This window comes from Sylvia atricapilla, chromosome 2 (assembly GCF_009819655.1).
Source record: "Sylvia atricapilla isolate bSylAtr1 chromosome 2, bSylAtr1.pri, whole genome shotgun sequence".
In the NCBI taxonomy this organism is placed as follows: Eukaryota; Metazoa; Chordata; class Aves; order Passeriformes; family Sylviidae; genus Sylvia; species Sylvia atricapilla.
This window is the reverse complement of record NC_089141.1, coordinates 52498963-52522055: the sequence shown is the minus strand read 5'-3', so window position 1 is coordinate 52522055 and position 23093 is coordinate 52498963. Positions and strand designations below refer to the sequence as shown.

The 23093-nt window shown below is 44.7% G+C and overlaps 1 protein-coding gene across 3 annotated transcripts; it reads left to right on the top strand.

Moving 5' to 3' along the window:
* Nucleotides 1-1031: 1031 nt before the first annotated feature.
* Nucleotides 1032-22866, top strand: CDADC1 (cytidine and dCMP deaminase domain containing 1). Of its 3 annotated transcripts, none has more exons than XM_066313254.1 (9): nt 1032-1179; nt 4581-4675; nt 6178-6355; nt 7169-7747; nt 9680-9729; nt 10737-10906; nt 11946-12135; nt 12759-12819; nt 22814-22866. In XM_066313254.1, exons 1-9 carry the CDS (start codon nt 1107-1109, stop codon nt 22849-22851), a joined length of 1434 nt encoding a protein of 477 aa, XP_066169351.1. In that variant the 5' UTR covers nt 1032-1106; the 3' UTR covers nt 22852-22866. The 3 variants fall into 3 exon arrangements, with proteins under 3 accessions (XP_066169351.1, XP_066169350.1, XP_066169352.1); XM_066313253.1 differs by lacking the exon at nt 22814-22866 and adding an exon at nt 14101-16452; XM_066313255.1 differs by lacking the exons at nt 12759-12819; nt 22814-22866 and adding an exon at nt 14101-16452.
* Nucleotides 22867-23093: the final 227 nt, after the last annotated feature.

Genomic DNA, 23093 nt, shown 5'->3' with positions numbered 1-23093 from the left:
TGTCACTGACTCTGAATAATTATTTGAGGTTTTATACATTACAGCAGTTTACGGATATATCTCCAAAAATGTATCCACAGAGAAGCTTTTAGATATCCTGATATTTAGAAAAAATGGCAGGGACCTAAAACACTCCACCCCAGAGGCTCTGGTCAAAAAGCCCAGAGGTCACAAGCAGATGCCTTGGTTTATGCAGACCATGATGCCCAGCAGAGCTTATTAATGAAGGCCGGTCCCTCTAGACACTTCTGGTGAAAGCTGAATGATCTGTCAGAGCACAACCCCCAGATCCCTCAGAACGCCAGAAAGTAAAGCGCAGCAGCAGAGGCTGTGGTCTTTGCTCCGCCTGCACCATTGCAGCTGAGCCGCCTGTCGCAGAAAACGCCTTTCTGGGATCCCATTCAAGCAAGAGCTGGTCTTGATGATCCTGGTGGATCTCTTTCAACTCAAAACTTTCTAGAGAGTCTTCTGTGATTGTCCAAAAGAGAGCTAGGAATGCGGTGACGAGCCCTGAGGGGAAGCCGTGTGAGGAGCGGCGGAGGTGCCTTGGTCACTTCAGCCTGGAGGAGACTGAGGGGAGACCCCACTCGTGAGGGGAAGAGGAGGGGAAGGCACCGATTTCTTCTCTGTGCTGACAGTGACAGGACCCGAGGGAGTGTCCTGAAGCTGTGTCTGTCAGGGGAGGTTTAGGCTGGATATCAGGAAAAGGTTCTCCACCCAGCGGTGGTTGGGCACTGGAACCTGACAGAGTTCAAGAAGCGTTTGGACAGCGCTCTCAGGCGCACGGTGTGACTCTTGGGGCCGGTCCTGTGCAGAGCCAGGAGCTGACCGGCCGGCCGCTGGATCGCTTCCAACGCGCTCAGCCCGTGACCCCGTGTCCCCCGTTAACTTCCCGCTACGGAGCGCGGATCCCACGGGCAGCCACCGCCCCGCCCCGCCGAGCCCCGCCCCCCGCGCCCTTCGCCCTTCCCATTGGTCGAGGCGCCCGCCCGTCAGCGACCGTTGCCGTGCGACAGGCTCCGGGGCGGGGCGGGGCGGCCGTGGGGGCGGGGCCGCCCTGAGGGCGGTGCGGGGCCGGCGGCGGGGCGCTCCGGGCACCGGCACCCATGCACGGCGCGGAGGAGGCGGCGGCGGGGCCGCGGGTGAGAGCGGCGAGCACGCAGACCGACAGCATGGCCGGTGAGCCGGGCTGCGGGGGTGGGAGGGGGGGCGGGCCGGGGCCCGCCCCGCCGTGGGGGAACCGCGGCGCTGAGGGCGGGCCGGGCCGGGCCAGGCGGGTGTGAGGGGCGTGTGCGCTGACCGGCCCCTCGCGGGTCTCGCCTCGCCCGCCGGGTCCTTCCAGGGCCCGCCCGGTGTGTCCTCTCCTCAGGGGACTCTTTCCGCCTCTTCCCGGGGCTGTTCGTAGAGCCCGCGCCTTCCCCCTCCGCCGGTGATGCTTCAGGGAGTGCTCCTGCCCCTCACAGTGCACAGAGTGTACATGTACATATACATACATATGTGTATATATATGCCTGTATGTAAGTGTGTGTATTTATAAAGTATATATATGTACTTATGTGTACCTATACTCTCATATAAGAAAATGTTAACTATATGTAGCATATCTCTAGTGTATAAATAGATACTTTTTATATATACACGCATTTTATGCTCTGTATACAATGTGTGTATATATACATAAAGTATATCTGTACTTCTGTATAGCATCTTTAAACATATATCTATACATAAAATAAAAAAAAAATATTGAAAATAAACATATATATCCTCCATCCTCCTCTTCCCCTGCTTGACAGCGCCCTTCTCCATGAGGGCCTTTTGATGACGTAAGCTTGAACTTTGCTCCCCCCTTCCACCCCACTGGAGTGATTTCTTTCTCTAGCCCCATACCAGGTATATTTAATGTGCACAGAATGCAATGTGCAGGAAAACGCTCACCTTCTGAGGGGTGTTCTTATTAACCCACAGCAGGCCCATGGTATGGGTTTGGCAGAGAGCAACTTTCCACGGGGCTGGGAGTGCCCAGGAGAAAACAGGTGGTGATAGATTCCACAGGTCCCACTGCTGCAGTCCCAAGGGAGTGGTGTGTGCATACAGATGTGATGTGTATATGGTTCTCAGATTGAGCACCATGGCAGGGCAGCCAGGTCTCTTGGTGGGTGTATGAGTTTCGTTTCATCCTGGTTTGAATTGCTTAAGTCTGAAAATGCAGCTTAGTTTCCTTTTCCCAAGCAGCAGAGTGATGTCACTGGTGCCTTCCTCCTTGATGTCAAGCACTTGTTAGAAGCCTTTCAGACTTTGGACTAGGAGCTCCTGCATTATAGCAAGACATAATCCTGGATCTGAGCCATGTGTGGGTAGGCTGTGCCCTGCTCCTGTTTGCCTCCAGGTGCAGCAGGGTTTTTGGCATCAGCCTTCATAGCACACTTTCCTTGGGGCACTCCTCGCCTCACTGAAGCAAGGCCCATAAGCAGGAGGAATAAAATCATACCTTTGTGTGATGTGGGCCTGGTGCATCTGGAAAGAGCACTCCTTTTTTATGTGGCTTTGCTGTCAGTGGCAGAGAGCCTGATTCCTATGCTCCCCCAGTCTCCTGTAGCTGCTTTTAATTCTGTAAGGCATCTTCTGCCTTTTTTCCAGTTCACTTTAATCACCCTTCTCTTCACCCTGTTGAACTTCAGGGTGTGTTTAGCCACCTAAGTGAGTGAAGATGCAAGGACACAGGTATGATAACTGTAACTAAAGGTCTTTCCTTCTTCTCATTATAAATATTATATTATATCATTATATATTATCATTATATTTTCCTGCTTCAATATAATATCATTATATTTTCCTGCTTCTCATTATAAATCCATATCAGGGTGTTCTTCAGTTTGTTTCCCACATGTTTGACAGATCACATTCGGGTTAGGTGCAAGAAAACAAAGAGTAATTAAAACTTTCTTCTGGTGCATGCAGTTTTAAGTCTACTCTGTGTGCCAAGTTGTTGTCCATTTTAGAAAACACAAAGGTGTGTGTGTGTGTGTGTGTGCATTGGTATAAATTGCACTGTTTGTTTTAACTTGCCATTTGGGAACTGTAGATGTGTGTGCTATGATAGGAGTGAACAGAGGCTGTAATGAGAATGAATTCAAATGCCCATTTAACAAAACAGATTCTGCTTCTTAGATGTGGCTTGTAGACTTACTTTTACAGCTTGCTTTTAGTAGAAGTGACAACAAATCTTGCTGTGTGCTGCTGTGTGCTGCCATGTACATTTCTAGCACATGTGTCTGACTGTGCTAACCAGGTGCCCCTTGCAGTGCTTGTGCCAAGTGGGGTAGCAGAGCTGGGCACCCTGAGGAACAATGGACAATGTGACATCAGATTATGCTGCTAACAGACCTGTATTTGCTTTCCCAAACCACACTTATGTGTGAAAAAAGCTGCTAAAATATCGTCTGCAAATGATGTTTCAGTCATGGATTGCATATGTTTATCTGCTGTCCTAATTGTTTGGGTTCACAGACATGCCATTAAACTAACCCTCTCCCCCAGCCACATAATCTTAGTTTCTGATTATATCCCTTCCAAGCTGCTGGAACTACTTAAAAAGAATATTTTTCTCTATTCTGTTCCATTCTTGGCACTGCCATTTCCTCCTTTGCAAAAATTGTAACATTTGTGGGAAAAGATAAAAACAGAAGTAATACTATATGTGTGAGAGCTGCAGAGGAGTATGTGTTTATTACAGCTCTCTGTAAGCACCCCTGAAATGGAGATTTGAGATATTTCAAAGACTTAATTAAGTTCTTGCCAAGTGTGAGGCAAGATAGCTTTACATCTGGAACAGTGCAATCTTTGCTGAGCAGCACTTCCTCCTTTTTCCTTTGTGGGATACTCAGCAATGCTGAGTGCTGGTCCTCACAGGACAATTCCCAGATTTTGAATAGAAGCACAGCACAAGGTGGAGCTCCAAGAAGGGATTTTTGCATTTGGATATTTTGTCAGAAGTGATAGCCTGAGCAAAAGGTTTAAATTTTTGTAAAAGCCTAGCCAAAATCTAAGCAGACTGTAAGAATCCAGAAGCAGGATCTCCGGAACTGATGTAACTGGAAGGTTTCACAACGGCTCATCCACTCTTGCTGTGGGCATCTATGTAGGATCATGACATGTGTGCTTCGATGTTTTTGCCCTCTTCCGTGGTGAGCCTGAAGCTGAATTAGAAGCTGTCTCAGATTTCTGTAAGCATCTGTGGATCATTTGAGTGCACTGAGTTGTGTGGGATCTGATGATCTGGGCTGTGATTTCTGCCCTACACCTCTGAGTCGAACTAACTCGCTGAATTTCAGTGGAAGTTTCACCAGTTGCTCTTGTTGCACAAATCAGATCTCTGCATCTAGATGTGTGTGAGCATCTTGAGTTGGCAAGGACTGCCCTGAGAAGGATAGGGTGGATGCAGCAGCTGGAAGAGCAGAAGGGATTGATGAACCAGCTTCTGTAGCAGCTGTGGTGTAGAAGACTTGAAAAATAATGTTCAGCAATATGGAATTCCTTTGTAAATATTCTCTAATAATTTTTTTTTTCCTTCATAACAGGTCAAATGCCAAGACTTTCTAAGGTCAACCTTTTTACTCTATTAAGCCTCTGGATGGAGCTCTTTCCCTCGGCTGAGCAGCAGAAAAAATCCCAGGTAAAATGTCTGTGCTTATTGTCAGTTGGTCTTTCTGAGGAGCTCCTTCAGTGAATTTAACCCAACTGCTCTTTAGATGGGACATAGTCCAGGTGAAAAAGACAAAATTAACCAAATATAATAAACTTTTTTCAAATATTTCTTAGAAGTAGAAAAAAATCCAGTAGTGGGAGAAAAATTGCAAAATGGCTGAATAGCATACTATTTCTGAAAAACTTTGAAAGGCAAGGTATATACCCCAAGAGGGGAAGCAACCACTAAAAAATGGCAGGTGTTTTAAAGAGCATGACAAAGGAGGTGTGGTGTTTATCCCGTGTGTAAAGTCAAGGCGGTTGCTGGTGTGGAGAGACTCTTTTAGAGTTACAATGTTCATGACTATAGATGAGTTCCCTTATACAGTGGAGGTGTACACAAGTATTTGAAATGTTTGCTGATCAAGAACTTCCGGGTAAGTACTTTAGTTACAAGGAAAAGAAACTGCCCTTGAGGGTGAGTCTTCTAAACAGTAGCTAGTTACTCTTCAAAGTCAAGAGGCATTTTCAGACTGACCTGGAACAGGATGTTTCCTTTTGTTTCCTTTTGTTGTTACCGGGGTCTTTAAATGCTAACTGCATTGTGCAGAGCATACTTATGTGCTGAGATCCATAGCACATGTATCAGCCAAGGCAAGAAAAGACAGGAAAATAATCCAAGTGACAATTAGGCCTCATTTTCAGAGCTGGGTGTGTCCCAGGCTAGATCTGAAAGGGGTAGATGAGCAGTACCTACAGCCTTCAAAAGCAGTTTGAAATTTAGTAATTCAGTTAGAAATGGCACTTGGCTTGTATGTAGGGCTTTGGTAAAGTCTCATTTCTGTAACCACAAAGCAGTTGTACAATTTACAGGTCAAAGGCAACAGTCTTCAGTAGCAGCTGAATTGCATAATGAGATCTGTTTCACCAGCTTCATCAAACTAGCTTGTATCCAGTTTTCTCACAATACATGGGAATCCAGATGTATTAGCTCTCATCTGCGGTGTGCAGACTTCTTCCATGGAAGATTCTTTAGAACCAGGACTCATTACATGAATGAAGAGACAGAAATAAAGCTAGAGAAGCTGTTGGCTCTCAGGGTGGTCAAGCTTTAAACAGAAATTAAATTCACGAGCATTCCAGATGCTGGCTGATTTAGAGAAGGTTTCAGCTATAACTGACAGAATATTCTGTCCTGCTTCTGGATATTGTTATGGGCAAAGCAGTGACCAGAAAAAATCAGGAATTTGTGACAAGTCCCTCTTTGGAGTTTGACAGAGATGCGGTGCCCTGATATTAACAGGCACATGTGAAAACAAAACAACCAAAAGAAAATGCTTAAGAAAGTGCAGATTGTTTAATGATTCATTTGTACTGAAGAGCTCTATACTTTGCTGCTGGTTGGTTACTGTCATCCAAGGAAGAGCTGTAACGTCTTTATGGGCTCAATGTTGAAAAAAAGTAAAATAATAATAATGCCTTTTTCTGTAGGTGAAGAAGAGTGGTCTAGTTGTGGTGAAAAATATGAAGATTATTGGTCTTCATTGCTCCAGTACAGACTTGCATGCTGGCCAGATTGCACTCATTAAACATGGATCAAGACTTAAAAACTGTGATCTTTATTTTTCCAGAAAACCATGTTCAACTTGCTTAAAAATGATTGTAAATGGTAAGCAATGACCATAGTAGAATAGGAGTAAATGTTACACTTGTGATTGAAAACAGAAAGCCTGTTTTCTCTTTGGACTGTCCCACTTGTGAATGCCAATCCCTGATTTGTGTAGCCTGCATTGGTGTTTTCCATAAGGGTGAATGTACATTTCCTGGAGCTGATGGTCAAGAGACTGGGGTTTGCTGCCAAGCCCGTGTTTCTCTGTGATGTGCAACCATTATTACTGGGCTGGGATGCACTGCTGAGGTTCTGATGGTCCTTTTGCACTCTGCCAGAGCAGCCCTAAGCCTGGTGACTAGGCTTAGATGGATGTATTTTTCCTTGCTTTCCCATTGCTTATCATTGACGCCAGAGGAGAGTGGGGTTTTATGCAGAAATCATAGGGAGTACTTAAGGGTTTCTTTTTCCCATGAGAGATGAAGACAAACTAGATCATTCACTTCCAAAAATGGGATCTGCTGGTACAGCCCTTCTGCAAATGTTGTTTTTTAATCTCAGCAGCAATGTCTATCAGTGCTAACTTCCTTTTGTGTGTTGCTAATTTATCTGTTGGATTTAAGATGCAAAATTAGACAATCACAAAGATCTGAGAACTTGGGTAACTCAAATTTTTTATCTGTAGCCTGATTATCAAGTTGGATAACCCTTAATACTTGTATCTACCAGCATTTTTCTTGTCCAGACACCCATTAGGCAGGACTTGGGGCCCTAAAGAAGTAAAACTAGGGTTAGGCAATAGTGTGTTGAATATAATCTTTATATTCCACTACACTTGCATGGCTCCTTCTGCTGCATTGTCTTCTCTTCCAGCCGGGGTGAACAGGATTTCTTACTGGCCTGCAGATCCTGAAATCAGCTTGCAGAACGAGGTATCCAACCCGGCGAGTACTGAGGATGCAAAGCTGGATGCCAAAGCAGTGGAAAGATTGAAGTCGAACAGTCGTGCTCGTGTGTGTGTGTTGCTTCAGCCTTTAGTGTACCAAATGGTGCAGTTCATTGAAGAAACTTCCACCAAGTTTGATTTTATTCAGAAAATAGCAAAATCACTGCCTGACTGTAACACCGACTTTTATACTGCGTGTAGGCAAGAGAGAATAAAAGAGTATGAAAGTTTATTTCTAATTTCAAGTGAGGAAATGCACAAGCAAATACTGATGACAATAGGACTGGAGAACCTCTGTGAAAACCCGTACTTCAGCAACCTTAGGCAGAATATGAAAGATCTAGTCTTGGTTTTGGCGTCAGTGGCTGCCAGTGTCCCTGTCTTTGGGTGCTTTGGATTTTACAGGAGTGGATCCCAAGGAGCCAAGGAAGCAGACGAGCAGTGTTTGCCCCAGGAGGTGGCGAGGCACTGTATGATCCAGGCCAGGCTGCTCGCCTATCGCACAGGTGAGTGTTACCGGGGCTCAGCATAGAGCCAGGTCCTCATTTCAGTCTTACTCTCCCAAACACTTCCTCAAGCAAGGAATTCTCAATTCCATTCCTACATGTGTGAAATGAGTGCAGCGGTAATAGTAAAAACTCCACAGGGGCACACAGTATTGTGTGTGAAAGCTTTCCATGAGGAAATCAGTGCAGGTATTTTGCATACAGTGCTGGCAAACCCTGCCCTGCAAATGTGCCCAACACCCAACTGAAAATAGAACAGAGTGACATTTAAATTCTTCAAGCTGCTCTGAGGCTCTTTTTACTGAGGTCTCACAAGATGCTTCTGTTATCAAATAAATGTCAATATTTCAAGCAGATTATGTACACGTCAGAAAAAAGCAGTGAAATAATATCCTTCAGCAGGACATTAAGTACAGTTTTATTAAGTCTCCTAGTCCTAATGTTATTAGTCGAAGTGCTTATATGTCTGATGGGGGTTTTCTTTGCACAGATACTGGAGTTTTATGTCCAGGTTTCTGAGGTAGAAAGATGGTTTTTGACTCTCTCTTGACAGAGATGACTTCTGTTAGCTGCATTATTCTCCTCAGGATATCAATGCAGGAAAGTGATAAGTTCTTCCAGAGAACAGAATATGAAAACTTTTAACTTGATGGTACTCCACAGAAAGGGCTTTTTTTACTAGATATGATAGTTGCTTTTTTTAAAACCGTTGTAAACAAACAAATAGTACATATATAAAGCTTAAACCAAAACTAATCCCCCAACACACCCATCCAAACCCAACCTATTAAGTCAGGTAGCCTCAGCAATTCTGTCTCCGAAAAATTGCAGAGATCACATTTTTTAGATGTAATTCAGAAGTTTCATGTAGTCAGTTACAAGTTCTTTGTACAGATGCTGTTATACAGAAGAAGATGGAATGACCAAGCTTGAGTACTCACTCTGGGGGCAGCAAAGTTGAGGTTTATCTGTAGTATTCAGCCTGGACTCAGGCCTGGGTTTTGAGTCAACTTTTATTGTACTGTAATGAAATTAAAATAAATAGCAGCTCCCACACATATTTAGGTGTTTTAGACTATTATATAGGTGGATATAAAGGGAGCAAGAATGTACAATGTTTTCTATGCTGGTTTAATCAATCCTTATAATCTTCTCTTCATCAGTGACTAATAAATATGCAGAAAGTAAATTAAGACAGCTGTGATAAAATACATCTTTGGCAGGAAAGGCCCTCTTTGAGTGACTGCATATGGTAGTGATACTAAGGATGATAGAAATGATTCATGGAAACAGTGTGTTCTGCAGTATTAATCAATGGAAGCCTGAAATGTTTTTCTCCTTGATATGCTCTGTTTTAACTGGTCAAGATTCTCATCAGTAGCTAGTAGATGGGAAAGATTTTCAAGTGCCATACAAAGCATCCAAGTCAAATAAGGAAAGCTCTGTACCAGTTTTCCTATGGTGGTGATGAAATACACCCCCAAATCCAGTTATTAATATTTCATCTCTGAACTGGGTATAAAATAGAACTAATTTTGATAGGACTTCAGACCACAGAACCATAAACTTAAAGAATGGCAGAAATTAAGTAATTTAATTAAGTAATAAACAAGAAGGTTTCTATCAGTTTGCTGTCTCACATTAGTGAACCTGTCCACACATATTCTTGGTACACATTCTTATCTATGTGTTGGTTGCTTCATTTCATTTGTGAACAAATGTACAGAGGAAAATCTTAGAATGACTGCCTTGCAGTAAGAGCACACACAGCTTTTAAAGTAAACTCATATGATTTCCAAGCTCTTAATCTTTCCTCCTATTCACAAATTTACAATAAATGTTATCCGTTAGTCTAGGATGTCATATGTTAATGTATAGGTAACTCAAAAGTGCTTTATTTGTTATTTACTCCTAAAATGTTATGTATTTTAGAGGATCATAAAACGGGAGTTGGAGCTATTATTTGGGCAGAGGAAAAATCAGTAAGTATTGAAAAAGTTACTTTTTCTTGCACTCAGAACTCATACACTGGCTTTGAGCTTTTTTTTGTCCTTAAAGTTTATACACTTCTGGTTTTCATACACACACAGAGTTTTAGTAACTAAGTTAATGACTGGTTCATTGTTATGCTTTGAAATGAAGGGGAAGTATAAATGATTTTAGTAACTACAAGTGTCTCTGCCTGGATTTTCAGTGTGCCTGCTTCCCCAGTCATTGTCAGTTATTCCAGGTATCCTGGCTACAAGGTTTTCCACAGCTGCTGATTAGGCACTATGTGCCCTGCATGGCCCCTCTTTGCAGCTCTTTTTAGGAGAGGTCTCAGTGCAATTATAGCCTGACAGTCTCCTGAGGATACTTGTTGCAGTTGAAATGCTATATGGGCTTTAGCACATTCCTTTTTGGATCAAAGTGGTATTTTTCTATTAATATTGTTACAGTGCTTTTCCCATCCAAACAAAGTTTTTGTTCTTTGTATCTCTGCTTATGGATGTTACCAATCCCAGGAAGCCTCATTCTTCACACAGAGCTGCAGCATACTCTTAATTCGTTTTTAACATTTCAGTCATCAGCTGCTTGTTGCTGTTTTGTTTCTTTTCCTTATTTCAATCACCAGTCGCCTCTTATCAGCCCACTGGTCACGTTAAAAGACAGGCAAAACACCATTTCTGGCACATCAGGGATGAGCTCCAGCTGTATTTAATCATGTACATTGTTAAGGACTAAATCCTTCAGAGTTCTTGTCCCTGCTGTCAGTATTACTTGCCAAAAGGAAAGCCTCAAAAGCCTGCTGAGGCAACTGAGGTGTTACACTTGACTTGTGCAGCTCCTGCAGGGCTCAGTGGAAAAGCTTCATACAGACATGAAGCATGTATGGAGCATTTGGCAAGAGCTGAGCTGTCTGATCATACAAAAGTATACATTGCACAGCACTTTGACTTAGAACTCAGTTAAAATACCTCCAAATTTGGTGCTTTGTTTACTGTTGCAGACAGGCTGTGATGGAACAGGAGCAATGTATTTTGTAGGCTGTGGTTACAATGCCTTTCCTGTTGGATCTGAATATGCTGATTTTCCACACATGGATGATAAGCAAAAAGATCGGGAAATCAGAAAGTTCAGATACATTATCCACGCGGAGCAGAACGCCCTGACATTCAGGTAATGGGTTTATTTTTACCACAGAGAAGAATGAGATGGTTTGGAACCAGCTCCATGACAAATGCATGTTGTGGTTTAAGCCCAGTGGGAAAGGAGCACATCAGGCAGCCTCTCACTCATCCCCTGCCCCAGTGGAATGGGGAGAAGAATCAAAAGTAAAACTTGTAGGTTGAGATATGAACAGTTTAATAATTAAAACAAATTAAAATTTATTAATAATAGTAGATGATAATAAGGATAAAACCCAAGGTAAAAACAAGTAATGCACAGCACAGTTGTTCACCAGCCACTGACAACCCATCCCCAAACTCTGATCAACGTCCCTCCTAGGTAACTCCCCCAGTTAATATACTGGGAGTGACACTCTCTGGCATGGAATATTGTTTGGGTCACCCTTCCTGCTTCTTGTGCAGCTCCTCACTGCCAGAATATGAATCAAAGCACTTGATTAAGAGTAAGCATTACTTAGCAACGACTAAAACATCAGTCTGTTTTCAGCATTATTCTCATAATAAATCCAAAAGACAGCAGTACTGCACCAGCTGCTGAGACGAAATTAATTGTATTCCAGCCCAAACTAGGACAATGTGTGATGTCACTGTGATGAACTGGATTGCAATCAGAGTCTTTTTTATGCCTGCGATGTAGAAGTTGGATGTGTATAGACACAGCCAGCTCCTGGGGTTTCTTCAGATTTTTTATATGAACTTGGATTTTAAAGGATATTGGCTCCTTCAGTTATGCTTCAGATACAAGCCACTGGCTCTGCTTCTTGCTAGACTGTGCTATAACTAAAATGAGGAAGTGTGGCATCTGATGAAGCTTCCAACAATAATAGGTGTGGAGACATGGGATGGGTGTTGTTCACAGATAGTTAAACCAAACCAGATTCCATTGTGTTCTTGTGCACTTGATTAGGAATAAGTTTCTTCCGAGAGCAAATAACACTTCTTTTCTTGCCTTTTGAGGTATCAAATTTGTTACAATTCAAAAGTACCAAGATACAAACTCTGAAATTCTGTTTTCTGACTTCTTGTAGGTGTCGAGAAATAAAACCAGATGAGAAAAGCATGATATTTGTAACAAAGTGTCCATGTGATGAATGTGTCCCTTTAATTAAAGGAGCTGGTATCAAGCAGATCTATGCAGGAGATGTTGATGCTGGAAAAAAGAAAGCAGACATATCCTATATGAAGTTTGGTGAACTTGAGGGTGTAAGCAAATTTACAGTAAGTGTCTAAATGTACTGTATTCTGAAAACTGGGGGCAGCATTGTTGGGAGAGTAGAGTGAGCAGTCATCTGCAGCCAGCATAGACAAGTGCTGTGCTGTTTAGTCAGGTGAGTGGAATTGAGAGGTTGCTGTCACAGTTCTGGGGAGCAGTGCTGTGCCATGTGCCAGAGGGTGGGGCCAAGCCCTTCTGTTTTCTCTATTTACATGGAGGATTTCCCTCTAACTCACTGTTGTTGGAGGTGGTCTCTTCACATGGTGAAGTTGTCTCCAAGCCTCCACTGTCACAGCATGGCAGCTGATTTGGGTGGTCACTGTGTGATTTTGTTGGCCCTTCCAGCAGCTCCCAAAAGAGCTGCAGTGGGTTTTGAATGTGGCCAAGTGCACCTGCAGTCAGGGTGCTCTGCATGACAAACTGCAGCACTGTCAGTGTGAGCAACCTCATTCCCCCTTCTCGAGGAAGTTAATGTCTGCATGCCTATAATAGTTATATGTCCTCAAAGCAAGTGTGTTCACCCCATGTCATGCCTCTCGGTGAAGGCCTATGAGGCACTTTTCCTGTCTCACTTTGCTCCTAATTCAGTCTTCTGGAATAAGTAGTAAATATTTTCTTCTTTTACCAGTGGCAACTAAGTCCATTGCACACTAATGCACTTGAATTCCATGACCCTACAGCCAGGGAAAGTAAGTACTTTTTCATTAATTCATTTTATGACTGAAATCAGTAAGTGAGATCACATTTTAAACCAACCTGATTCCCTCTGGGATTGTTTAGTCTTAATTAATTAGTCTTGATTTCAGTGAGTTAAATTTTGCTATGAAAAGTTTTCTGAGGTTTTTGAATAGATGAGCTAACTGCAATAGGTAACAACTACCTGTAACCGGTGAACTAACTTGTAACAAAGTGCTTGGCATTGACACACATTACAAAATCTAGCAATGCTATTATGAAGATCAGCAACATGCTGTTTGGTGCGTAGATCGTTTCACACTACTTGATCATGTTTTAAATTTTGTTCTAGAAAGACTTTTTAGATTGTGTTCTAAAAACAGTACCCTTACTTTTCAAGAAAATTTGGACTGGACTCCTTCAAGTAATTTATATATGTTCTGCAGAACATTTTGGTGCTTTTGTATTTGTGTATGTATATGCACATGTATAATATAAAGGTCACAAAATCTTGACACACACCCCTGTAGCAAGGGAGCTGTCATCTTTTCAAAACAGAGTTTAGATAAGTCTTACTTTGAAGCCTTTTTGTGCTACAAAGGAGACCACCATAGGTGTCTACTGTCAGCTACCAATCCTTAAAATGTTATTCATTCAAAGGGGAAAACAACATGGAAAATAATATTTCATGGCAGCTAAATAATTTTTGTGCTTCGAGCAGGAAGATGCAGTGTAAAGATGCGTTGAGTACTGTGCTAAGAGCATAAAAAAGACTGACGGACAGTAGTTTTTGTGGCACACAAATAGCCACGTACTCCAAGCAAATTTCTAACATGTAGTGAGATAAATTAGTGGAGAAGTTTTTTGTTAGCCACTTCCTTATGGTCAGGGGAAAGCGGGGGAGGGAAGGGCTCAGAGTGGTGTTTATAGCATTAGTGATCACTGCAAAATGTTAGGGCTTGTTTGTCCCTCTCTCTTTTAACGGTTTTTAGACCCAGCTGGGGAAAGATTAATCCTGGGGTGCTTGTTTGACAACTTTTAACAGGGCCCATTTCTCTAACATAGTTTTCTTTAATGTGGTGTGCCTCCATCTTCAGTACTGAACTGGTTTAAGTTCCTCTTTTTCCTTGGTGTGTTCCTTTTAGCTATGATTATTGCATGTTCCTCTGTAAGGAGAAGAAGACAATCTCCACCCCATTCCCCACCCCCAGTGTTATTCCAGTATGCCTGTCCATGTTGAGTATGAGGGTATGCTTGCTGTTGTATTAATGCTCCATGCATGTTTTTTTCTTTAGATGGGGTCCAGAAAACAAAATCACTGGATGACCAGCAGCACCAAAGCAAGAAACTCTGTCTTGGTCATTACTGAATAATTAAGCCCTTCCTGCAGTCTTGCTTCGTACTTTTTATAATGCAGCCTGTTTGCACTTTCAAATGAGGAAGAGTTTTATTTATTGTTTGGAAAGTGAATTTTAGAATAAGTTTATTTATGATGTCTTTAATGTTTTACAGCATTACCTGAAGGGTCTTTTTAATTTAGAAGCTCCTGGCGAAAAAATGCTGCTTGTATTTTCTGTGAAAGTAACTGGGTGGCTGATCATTTTTAACACATTAAAAAAAATATTCTGAAAGTTCATTGGTGGTAGGTCAGAGTAACAATAAAATGGTGTCTTATTTGCTTGGGGTATGGATTGAGGGAATGGATTTATAAGTTCTGGGCTAGCAAATGGCAGAAATAAGCCATAGGTCTTCAAATAAAATCAAGGGAATCTTCTAGGAAATGATAGGTAAATAAACACCAGCAACTATGTCTGCTCTTGAAAGTGGCTTTTGCTTCTCAGTCTGCTTCTCAGTACATTAGACACAAAACCATTGGGACAGCAGTCATTGCTAGCTAAATGATTTGGATGCCAATCTTGTCTCTCATACACTCTTCCTACCATAGCAGCAGAGCTGTTTTGTTTTGTGGTACTTGCCTTGCTGCTCTCTGTGCTTCCTCACATGCAGTCCATCTGAATTAATGAAGACAAAGATTAGCTTTGCTTTTCCTCAGCTTCTGGAGGAAGGCATAAAAGCATTTGTCTGTATGCATCTCACTGGCACCTACGTTCCTGTGAAGATTGCTAGTGTTAAGGTTTTGTTAATCTTCACGGACAGACTCCTAGGACTACAGAAGCTAATAATCACCAGTGTCCTGTTGTTTCTTAGACAGGATGATCTGTACCAGTGGAATAGCCCAGATCTTTTCAGGTGCCCATGTCTTGCATGACTACACTACAAGGGTGACACTGAAACAGCCACTGATACTGCAGTCTGGTGTTGTTGCTAGTTTGAGAGAGCAAGTAATACATAACCAGAAGAAAGAGTTGTACCCAGAATATTTTGATTCCCATCTGTTTCCTGCTTTGAATCTGACCTCAAACCATTTGTTTTAGCAGATGTCCTAAGACTTTCTGTTCACTCCTGCTGAGCTCTCCAGTGCAAATACCTGAAATCTTTTTCTGCTCTTGCTGGTAGGATATGTAAACAGCCTTTTCCCAGTTCTTTCATGCGTCTTGTCTTTGCTGCCCTTCTTAAAGTCCTGGAAGGGGAATCATGTCTTAAGATGCATCTGTAGGTTCTTTTGGTTTCTTTTATGTTTTGGGGAAGCTTGGAACTGGGTAGCCGGGCTGTGACTGGATAGTGGACACTGTCCAAATCAGAATAAAAAGTCTGCTGTAGTCCACCCACTGAAACCTTCTTGTTTCCGTAATCCATTGGCAATGCTCATTTACTTGAAGTAGAAGCAAGGAGGAAAACAGAGCCAGATTTAAGGCCTCTTCAAGTTTTATAGTGATCGGTTTGGTGGTATCAAAATCAATAAAATCTGTATGTATGTTCATAGGAACAGCTGAAACTGAAAAGTCCCTTAAACATCATAGGTGGCCTGGGTACATAGAGAAGTAAATTAAGTCAAATATCACACATGTGGAATAGCTACACTGCAGTGAATGCTGGTGGTAATCTCTGCTTCAGGAGGACTTAGGATTCTACCTTTATTTTTAATTACTTTTTTTAAAAAGAAGACTTTTTACAAAACTCTCTATGAAACTTAGAATCCCTTGCAAGGCTGAAGCTTGGAAACCTGGCTTTGTTTCTGTCTTACTATACTCTACAGATTCTTTCAGAGGCTCAGAAATTTCTGTAGGCTCTGATTGTCACTATAATCCTACTTTAATTTTTACTGGAATTATGAAGTAGGGACTTTATCTTAGCCAACAAGAGAAATGCAAGTGGGGTTCCTCTCTCAACCTATGGACTTGGTAGGTGCTGCTCTACTTGTCTGCTTACCAGGGAGACCCACAGAATACTGGACATCTTCTGCAGTGCTTGTTTTGCCAATCAACTCTAAGATGTTTGTTTCTTACGTAAAAACTGTGAAGTATTTACTCAAGAAATGTAAAAGTTATATATTTTATACACTGTATGAAATTTCCATATGCATTTTGAGACTCATTCATTTCAGAACAATCATTTTAATTGCAGGTATTAACTGTCAGTAATAATTTGGCCTCCTTACTGAGAATTACAGAAATTCTCTGTTAATTGTCTGCCTTACAGCAAAACATGCTTCCTGCTAATAAATTAATCTGACAGTAAGTACTAAAGTGTATTTTTAAGTGCTTTGGGTTATTAGGAACATTACATAGTGCTTTGGAATGGTCACACTCGTTACAGGCCAGATACTGTTTGCTGAGCTGTAACATCAACTCTCTCTGCTCTGCCTGAAGAATTTGTCTCAACATGAGACCGTGCCTCCTGCCAGCCCTGAGAAAGGGCTGGGATCCTCTTCCTCAGCCCATGAGGATTAATTTCCTCTTCCTCAGGAGTGTGGGAACTGCATCAGGGAGCACTGCAAGCTGCCACCTTCACAGCCTGTTCCTTGGTTGGAGAGGATCGATGTAGATGAAGCTTTGACCATCCAACAGTAAAACTGGTCCCTGCCTCACCTTCCGCCTTGCTGCCCTGGGCTGGCTGTGTGGATATCTCCAGGTGCCCCAGTTCCCAGTGACTGCAGAGCAGAGCAGGATCTGTGGTCGGTGATGGGGCCAAGAGCGGTGCAGCTGTAGGGCAGTGAGGCTGGAGAATCAAGTGGGTGATGCTGGGGCTCTGGCTTACCAGAGGTTTCACATCCACCTGCTTCCAGCCCAGGCATTTGGACTGAGGGTCTGATAGCCAGTGGAGTGCATTGTGGCTATTCCTACAGTTAGTCTTCCTGTTAAGCTGAAAGAAATCCACTCAGTGCCCTCCAAGACTGGCTCATGTCATAGAGCCACTACAGTAAGTGGGGACTAATGGGAGATGAATTTCAGAAGTGCCCTTGAACTGAAATGTCATCGTAGACCATAGTGAGCAGTTAGTGGGACACAGCCAGGCTGGCAAAGGGACAGGCTTCTCAGAGCCATGTTTAGTGTGGGGACTACTCTGAAAATCTTTGTAGTCCTCTAAATAGTTTTTTTTTGTTTCAACCATTGTGCCTGCAAGCCAGAGTCCAAATACCTGGCTTTAATTTGCTGGATCCAGTAAGTGACATTGCTTGGAGATTAGGAAAGCAAAGAAAGCTGATGGTATGTGCTGATTTCAAATAGATCTGGGTTACTGTTGTATTGGGCTTGAGAGGCAAGGTTTTGGTAATGGGTGGCTTCTGGATTGGTTCTGTGAGATGCTTCCAGAAGTTTTGCCCATATCTGACAGATCCAATGCCAGCCAGCTCCAGGTTGGACAAACCTCTGGCCAGGGCCAAGCCCAGCAGCCACCACTATGGTGCCAGTGGGATAGTAGATTTAAGAAGTGAGGAAAAGCTGCACCATTGCAGTCGGAGAGGAGTGAGAATACGTGAGAGGAACAACTCTGCAGACACCAAGGTCAGTGGGGAAGGAGGGGCAGGAGCTGCTCCGGGCACTGCAGCAGAGATTCCCCGGCAGCTCCTGGTGCAGACCATGGGGAGGCGGCTGTGTCCCTGAATCCAGGGAGGTCCATAGAGGAGCACGTATCCCCCTGCGACCCGTGGAGAACTCCACGCTGGAGCAGGTGAATGCCAAAGGAGGCTGTGACCCCGTGGGAAGCCTGTGCTGGAGCAGGCTCCTGGCAGCGTCTGTGGGAAGTCAGTGGAGAGAGGAGCGCCCCCGGAGCAGGTTTGCTGGCAGGACTTGGGACCCACAAGGGAGCAGTTCACGAAGAGCTGCAGCCCGAGGGAAGGATGCATGTTGAAGTCCACGGAGGACTGTCGCCCGTGGGAAGGACCCCACGGCGGAATAGGGGAAAAGTGTGAGGAGTCCCCTCCCTGAGGAGGAAGGAGCATCAGAGACAAAAGTGTGGTGACCACAGTTCCCATTCCTTTTCTCCCTCTGCCGCTAGAGGGGAGAAGGTAAACAATTTGGGAGTGAAGTTGAGCCCAGGAAGAAAAGAGGAGTAAGGGGAAGTTGTTCTAAGATGTGCTTATTTCTCATTAACCTGGTCAGATTTGATTGGTAATAAACTAAATTAAATTCCCCAGCTCGGCCGCTCCCGCCGGCAAAGGCCGGGAGACGGCGCTCTTGGCAGGGAAATGCCTGGCGAAGCAGCCCGGGGGGCGGGACCCAGGGAGTGCCGGGCTCCACCGGGATGCCGGGACTCGCGGTGTACCGGGCTCCGGCCCAGGAGCCGCTCCAGCTCTCGTCTGCCAATTTAAAATTCATATTGTATTATTTACATATCTTATATTAGTGCAACAAATGTCTTAGGGCTGGGTATGTAAAGATCGTGAGGCCACACTCTTTCCAGTGTATCCCAGTGACAGGAACATGGAGCAACGGGTACATTCCGTCTGACTGTGAGGGGAAAATTCTCTGTCGCGAGGGTGACAGAGCACTGGAACAGACTGCCCGGATAGGCTGTGGAGTCTGCTTCCCTGGAGACACTCAAAACTCACCTTGGTGCAATCCTCTGCAACCTTTTTCTGCTTTAGCAGAGGCATTGGACAAGGTGGTCTCCAGAGGTCCTTTCCAACCCCAACCACTCCATGATTCTGTGATTGTGACCAGTACCCAGAGAGTCCTGCTGCTGCGGACAGAACAAGACAAAGGCGTGCTGACGCTCATTGTAAATGTCAGAACATACAAGGCAGCTCAAAGCTCGTAAATGGGAAGAAGAAAAATCATGGCTGGCATTATCTGCTGTGTAGGTAAAGGGCCTTCTTGCTTGACATGCAGCAGCACAGGCTTCACCATGCTTGGACTGGGAACAGACATGCAGAGGAAAATGCTGAGCATGGCTTTTTCCCTGGGGTATTTTGCAGTGTGACATTTATCTTCTGCACCCCAAGTATCAGCTCTTTGTACAGGAAATTTCCCACCTTGATTTCCCAGGCAGCCAAGCTTTGTCTCAGGACTGGGTGGCTTCTGTAGCTACAGGACCATTGTTGGAGGGATGGGGTCTGTTTCGGTTTCAAAATATTCCACACAAGACAGGTATACTAACAACTAAGCCTGACTTTTTCGTCCTTCTTCATGCTCATTGCTCAACTATCTGTACTTTGGCTCCAGTGAGGTCACCTCACTGCTTTGCCAGTAAATTTTCCTCCAGGGCAGCTAAATTTCTAACTTGGAGGAAAAACAAGGGGTTGAAGAAATGTGGGGAAACCATGAAATACTTGAACAATAACTTCAGCTAGAGCCAGGCCTTAGGGACATGTCACACAAATGCCAGCACAGACATTTCCTCCTCCTCCCCAGTGTTATTTCAGAACTACCTGAAAGACGTATGTAAGATAGTGTGAATGCCGATGCATTCACCTTCACTTAGTCTTTCATTCCTATTGTGGGGCAAGACAGATTTAGCTAGAGAAAACAAAAGCCAGCAGGAAGCAGGAGCTTAACTGCATGGCTAGAAGTGGTATGTATTAACAGGAGAGCTGGGTCTTTCGTTGGAATGAACATATGTCTCTCCTCTCTGTGCAATGCCTGTTGTCCCCTGGGACATCCTGCCTACTTGCCTGCTAGTCCCCAGTGTCACTTTCCTTTGAGCCTTTGACAGGAAGCCTGTCAGCCCACAGCAAGAACCTGCTCTGTGCTATGAGCTAATTGTGGCTCTGCCCTTGATGTTCCTTGGGGCACAAGGCAAGTTCGTCTGTGAATATAAATTTTCTCCCACACCCAGCTTTAAAATGGGGAGGAGATGCCTTTCTCCACTTCCCCCACGGGATTTGGAGAGCCCTGTTCCTTGCAGGCTCCCGCTTGTCCCAGGCACACAGAGCCTGTTGGGCATCTGACCATCTGCCTGAGCAAAGGCTGGGTTTGTTTGCTCCCTGCTGGCTGCCGGGGCAGGGCCGTGCCGGGCTGTGCCAAAAAGGCCAACCCTGACTGCATGTTTGCACAAACAGATGCAGCGGGCTCTGCTTTGACAACGGTATTTTTAAATCTGCTCCAAACGCTTGTCAAGCCAGCTGTTCTACAACGGAGTTGAAGGGCATTGCCAAAGCTGAGCTTCAGTAGAGGCAAGTACCCAGCAATTTGGAAATAAAGGGCCTCTATTCATAAGAGTTGAGTAATGCACTTCATGGCCCCAAAGACAAGGTGCTCTCTTCTCCATGCACTCAGAAGAAATAACTTTATTCACTGGCAGACTAGTAGCTCTCCCCAGGAGAGCTGCTTTGGGGTTTGGGTGGGTTTGGTTTCTTTAACTGTGAGGAGCTGGGCTATGATGCCATGACTTGGCCGATGTCTGTTGTGCAGCCAAGAAACTGTTCCTACTTGTCACCTTGGTGGTCAGGTCCTGATTGTGTCCAACTACTTGTCAAAGCTCAGCATGCTGGAGGTGGCTGCTGGCACAGTGTGGCGGTTAAAATACTTGGGTCACATTTTGGGCCATGGGACAATGACATTTGGAAATTTCATTCCCAAACCTGTGGTTGGGGGAGAGGCTCTGAAAATAAACACACCCCCTCCCATGGCCCTGTGGGCATCACTACCAACCTGCAAAACTGGTACACCGAGGGAGGGCGGGAGGGGGTTGAGACCGGGTAGGACACTAGGACACCTGGCCATGCCTGATGTTCCGTGCCACAGCAGGGGTCTGCAGTCTCGCAGACAGCGAGGGCAGTGCGGGGCTTTCCTGGGCCAATGCTCAGCAGCAAAGCCCTCCTGGCGGCTGCCAGTGCCCGTAGGGACATGGAAACTGCTCTTTTGTTTTCTCTAGCAACGGAGCTCTTGTAGCAGTGGTGACCCGGCAAGGCACGCCGCTGCCTCACAGTGCCGGCACCCCACCCGTCCCTGTCCCCGGTGTGCCGTCATTACTGAGCCGCTGGGCCATGGCTGGCGCTACACCCCCGGCACAGGCTGTCCCCGTGCTGCCACTCAGTGTGACACAGCCTGAGGTGGGAAAGGTTATTTTTACTCTTTTTTGGAACGCCCTCACAACCAATGCAATAGGAAGGAGGTGGGTTGTTTAATTGTTTTTCCTCCTTTCCCATTCCTTGAAAGAGAGGCCAGCTCAAGGCAGGCGCTGTGGAGCAGGATCATGAGTCAGGAGGGTTGGGCTCACTGCCTGTCTCTCCCTGGGGTTCTTGGGGGAGCTGGACCAAGTCACAGCCCTGTGAGACGCTTGGCTTAGAGCCGAACCACACGGCCAAAACTGCTAACCTTGTTTTGGGTTTCCCCTTAGCCTGATGCCATGTTGTCTGCCCAGCACCAACTGTGCTCAGAGCTGGCTTGGGCTGGCGGTATCTTGTGGCTTCACACATCAGACCCTGAGGGACTGGAACGTCTGCTGGAGGCAAGGTTTCCCTTCAGTATGGGCTGGGATGGCAGGGATTTTAGCTCCTCTTCCCCAGACCACAGCAGCTCTTGCTCACAAGGATTGCCTCTCACCATGGGGCTGAGCTTCCCACTGGAGGCTCTGGGACACCTTATACTCAGTCCATGGAAACCTGCATCTTTATGGAAGAATTCTTAGCCAAGGAGTGGGAGAGTTATGTACAATTCCTTTTTATGTCACAGAGACCAAAACCTGTATCCTTTCTGCTTCATAGCAACTTCCAGTGCCAGGCATAAGATGTTCTGCAGGAAGGTACTTCCAGCCAAAATATTGAAGTGCTTCTACTTCAGAAAGAGAAATGAAGCATTTGTTGGCCCAGGGAAAAAGTTTCTCTACTGACCAAACACCACTGCGCCCCTTGGAAAGAGGCCTGGGTTCTCTTAGCCCTGCTCCAATTTCACAAGCAAGAGCAAAGCACATGCTAGAGAACAAATGCAATCTGGATCTCCTCTCCTTCTTGTGAGTGCTGTTATCATTAGATAACAGCAGAGGCCCAAGTCATTCTTTCCTTCTCATCTGATCTTGTCTCTGGAGAATGCAGATTAAGAGGCTCAAGCGGTCTTAACGCCCACATTTGTGGAAGGCCAGAGTCCTTGGCCTCTCCCGGGTTCACACCTGCTGCTGTACACACTGGGACACTCTGGGGAGCCTGTGGCTGCTTCTAATCTGATGTTCCTGATTTCAGCACAAGCTGCCTAAATCCCATGACAGGAGCTTATAGTTCAAAGATTCCTGGCACTCTGCTGTATTAAGTAAGGTTTGACATTGCAGGATCGTACATCGTATGTTGGCAGAGATTCATTCATGCGATCCAAACCCCCTGAATGCTCTGTGCAGAATGGAATGGAGAGGCTTCCTAGAGCTTCTTTATCTTTCCAGTTTACAATCTTCTTTCCTCTTGTTACTCTGATGAACTTCGTCCTGCAATCACACAGCCCCCCTCAGATAGTAATTTCAGATAAATTGAGAGTTCCTGGTGGGAGCATACCCTTAGGCAGAAGAACTACCTTGACTGAATTCACCAAAGGAAATTATGAGTTCTGTCATTATTTCAAAGTCACATTAGAAAAGACCTCATTTTCATTTAATTAGGGATGTGTACCCACCTGCTGTGAAATATTATTATGGTGCTTAATTTCATCTTCACAGATTTTTATGGTTTTTTTTCTTTCAAAGATCTAAGCAAGTTGAGCTTGGGGAAGACTCTGCTTTGAAATGTGTTGTGTGATCTACTGCAGGACCAGTTTCTGGTAAGTCAAGCTGCAAGGGCCCTGGCATGTGTCATTTTACCTGTAAGACCACGTCTTCTCCCAACTCTTGCAGACACACACAGATGCCCTTTTTCACAAGCCCTCCTTACCACTTACTTTCTCATGTGGTCCAAAGACTTCTTGCCCTGGAAAAGGCTTCCTGCTCAGGGCTGAGACCCATCAGTGTTCCCTGTTGGCTTGACACA

Excerpts from the sequence above, each read along its gene's own strand:
- CDADC1 (XM_066313253.1), top strand. The coding sequence starts at position 1,107 with ATGCACGGCGCGGAGGAGGCGGCGGCGGGGCCGCGGGTGAGAGCGGCG. Across the intron at positions 1,180-4,580 it reads GCAGACCGACAGCATGGCCG|GTCAAATGCCAAGACTTTCT; the intron begins GTGAGCCGGGCT and ends CCTTCATAACAG. Across the intron at positions 4,676-6,177 it reads AGCAGCAGAAAAAATCCCAG|GTGAAGAAGAGTGGTCTAGT; the intron begins GTAAAATGTCTG and ends CTTTTTCTGTAG.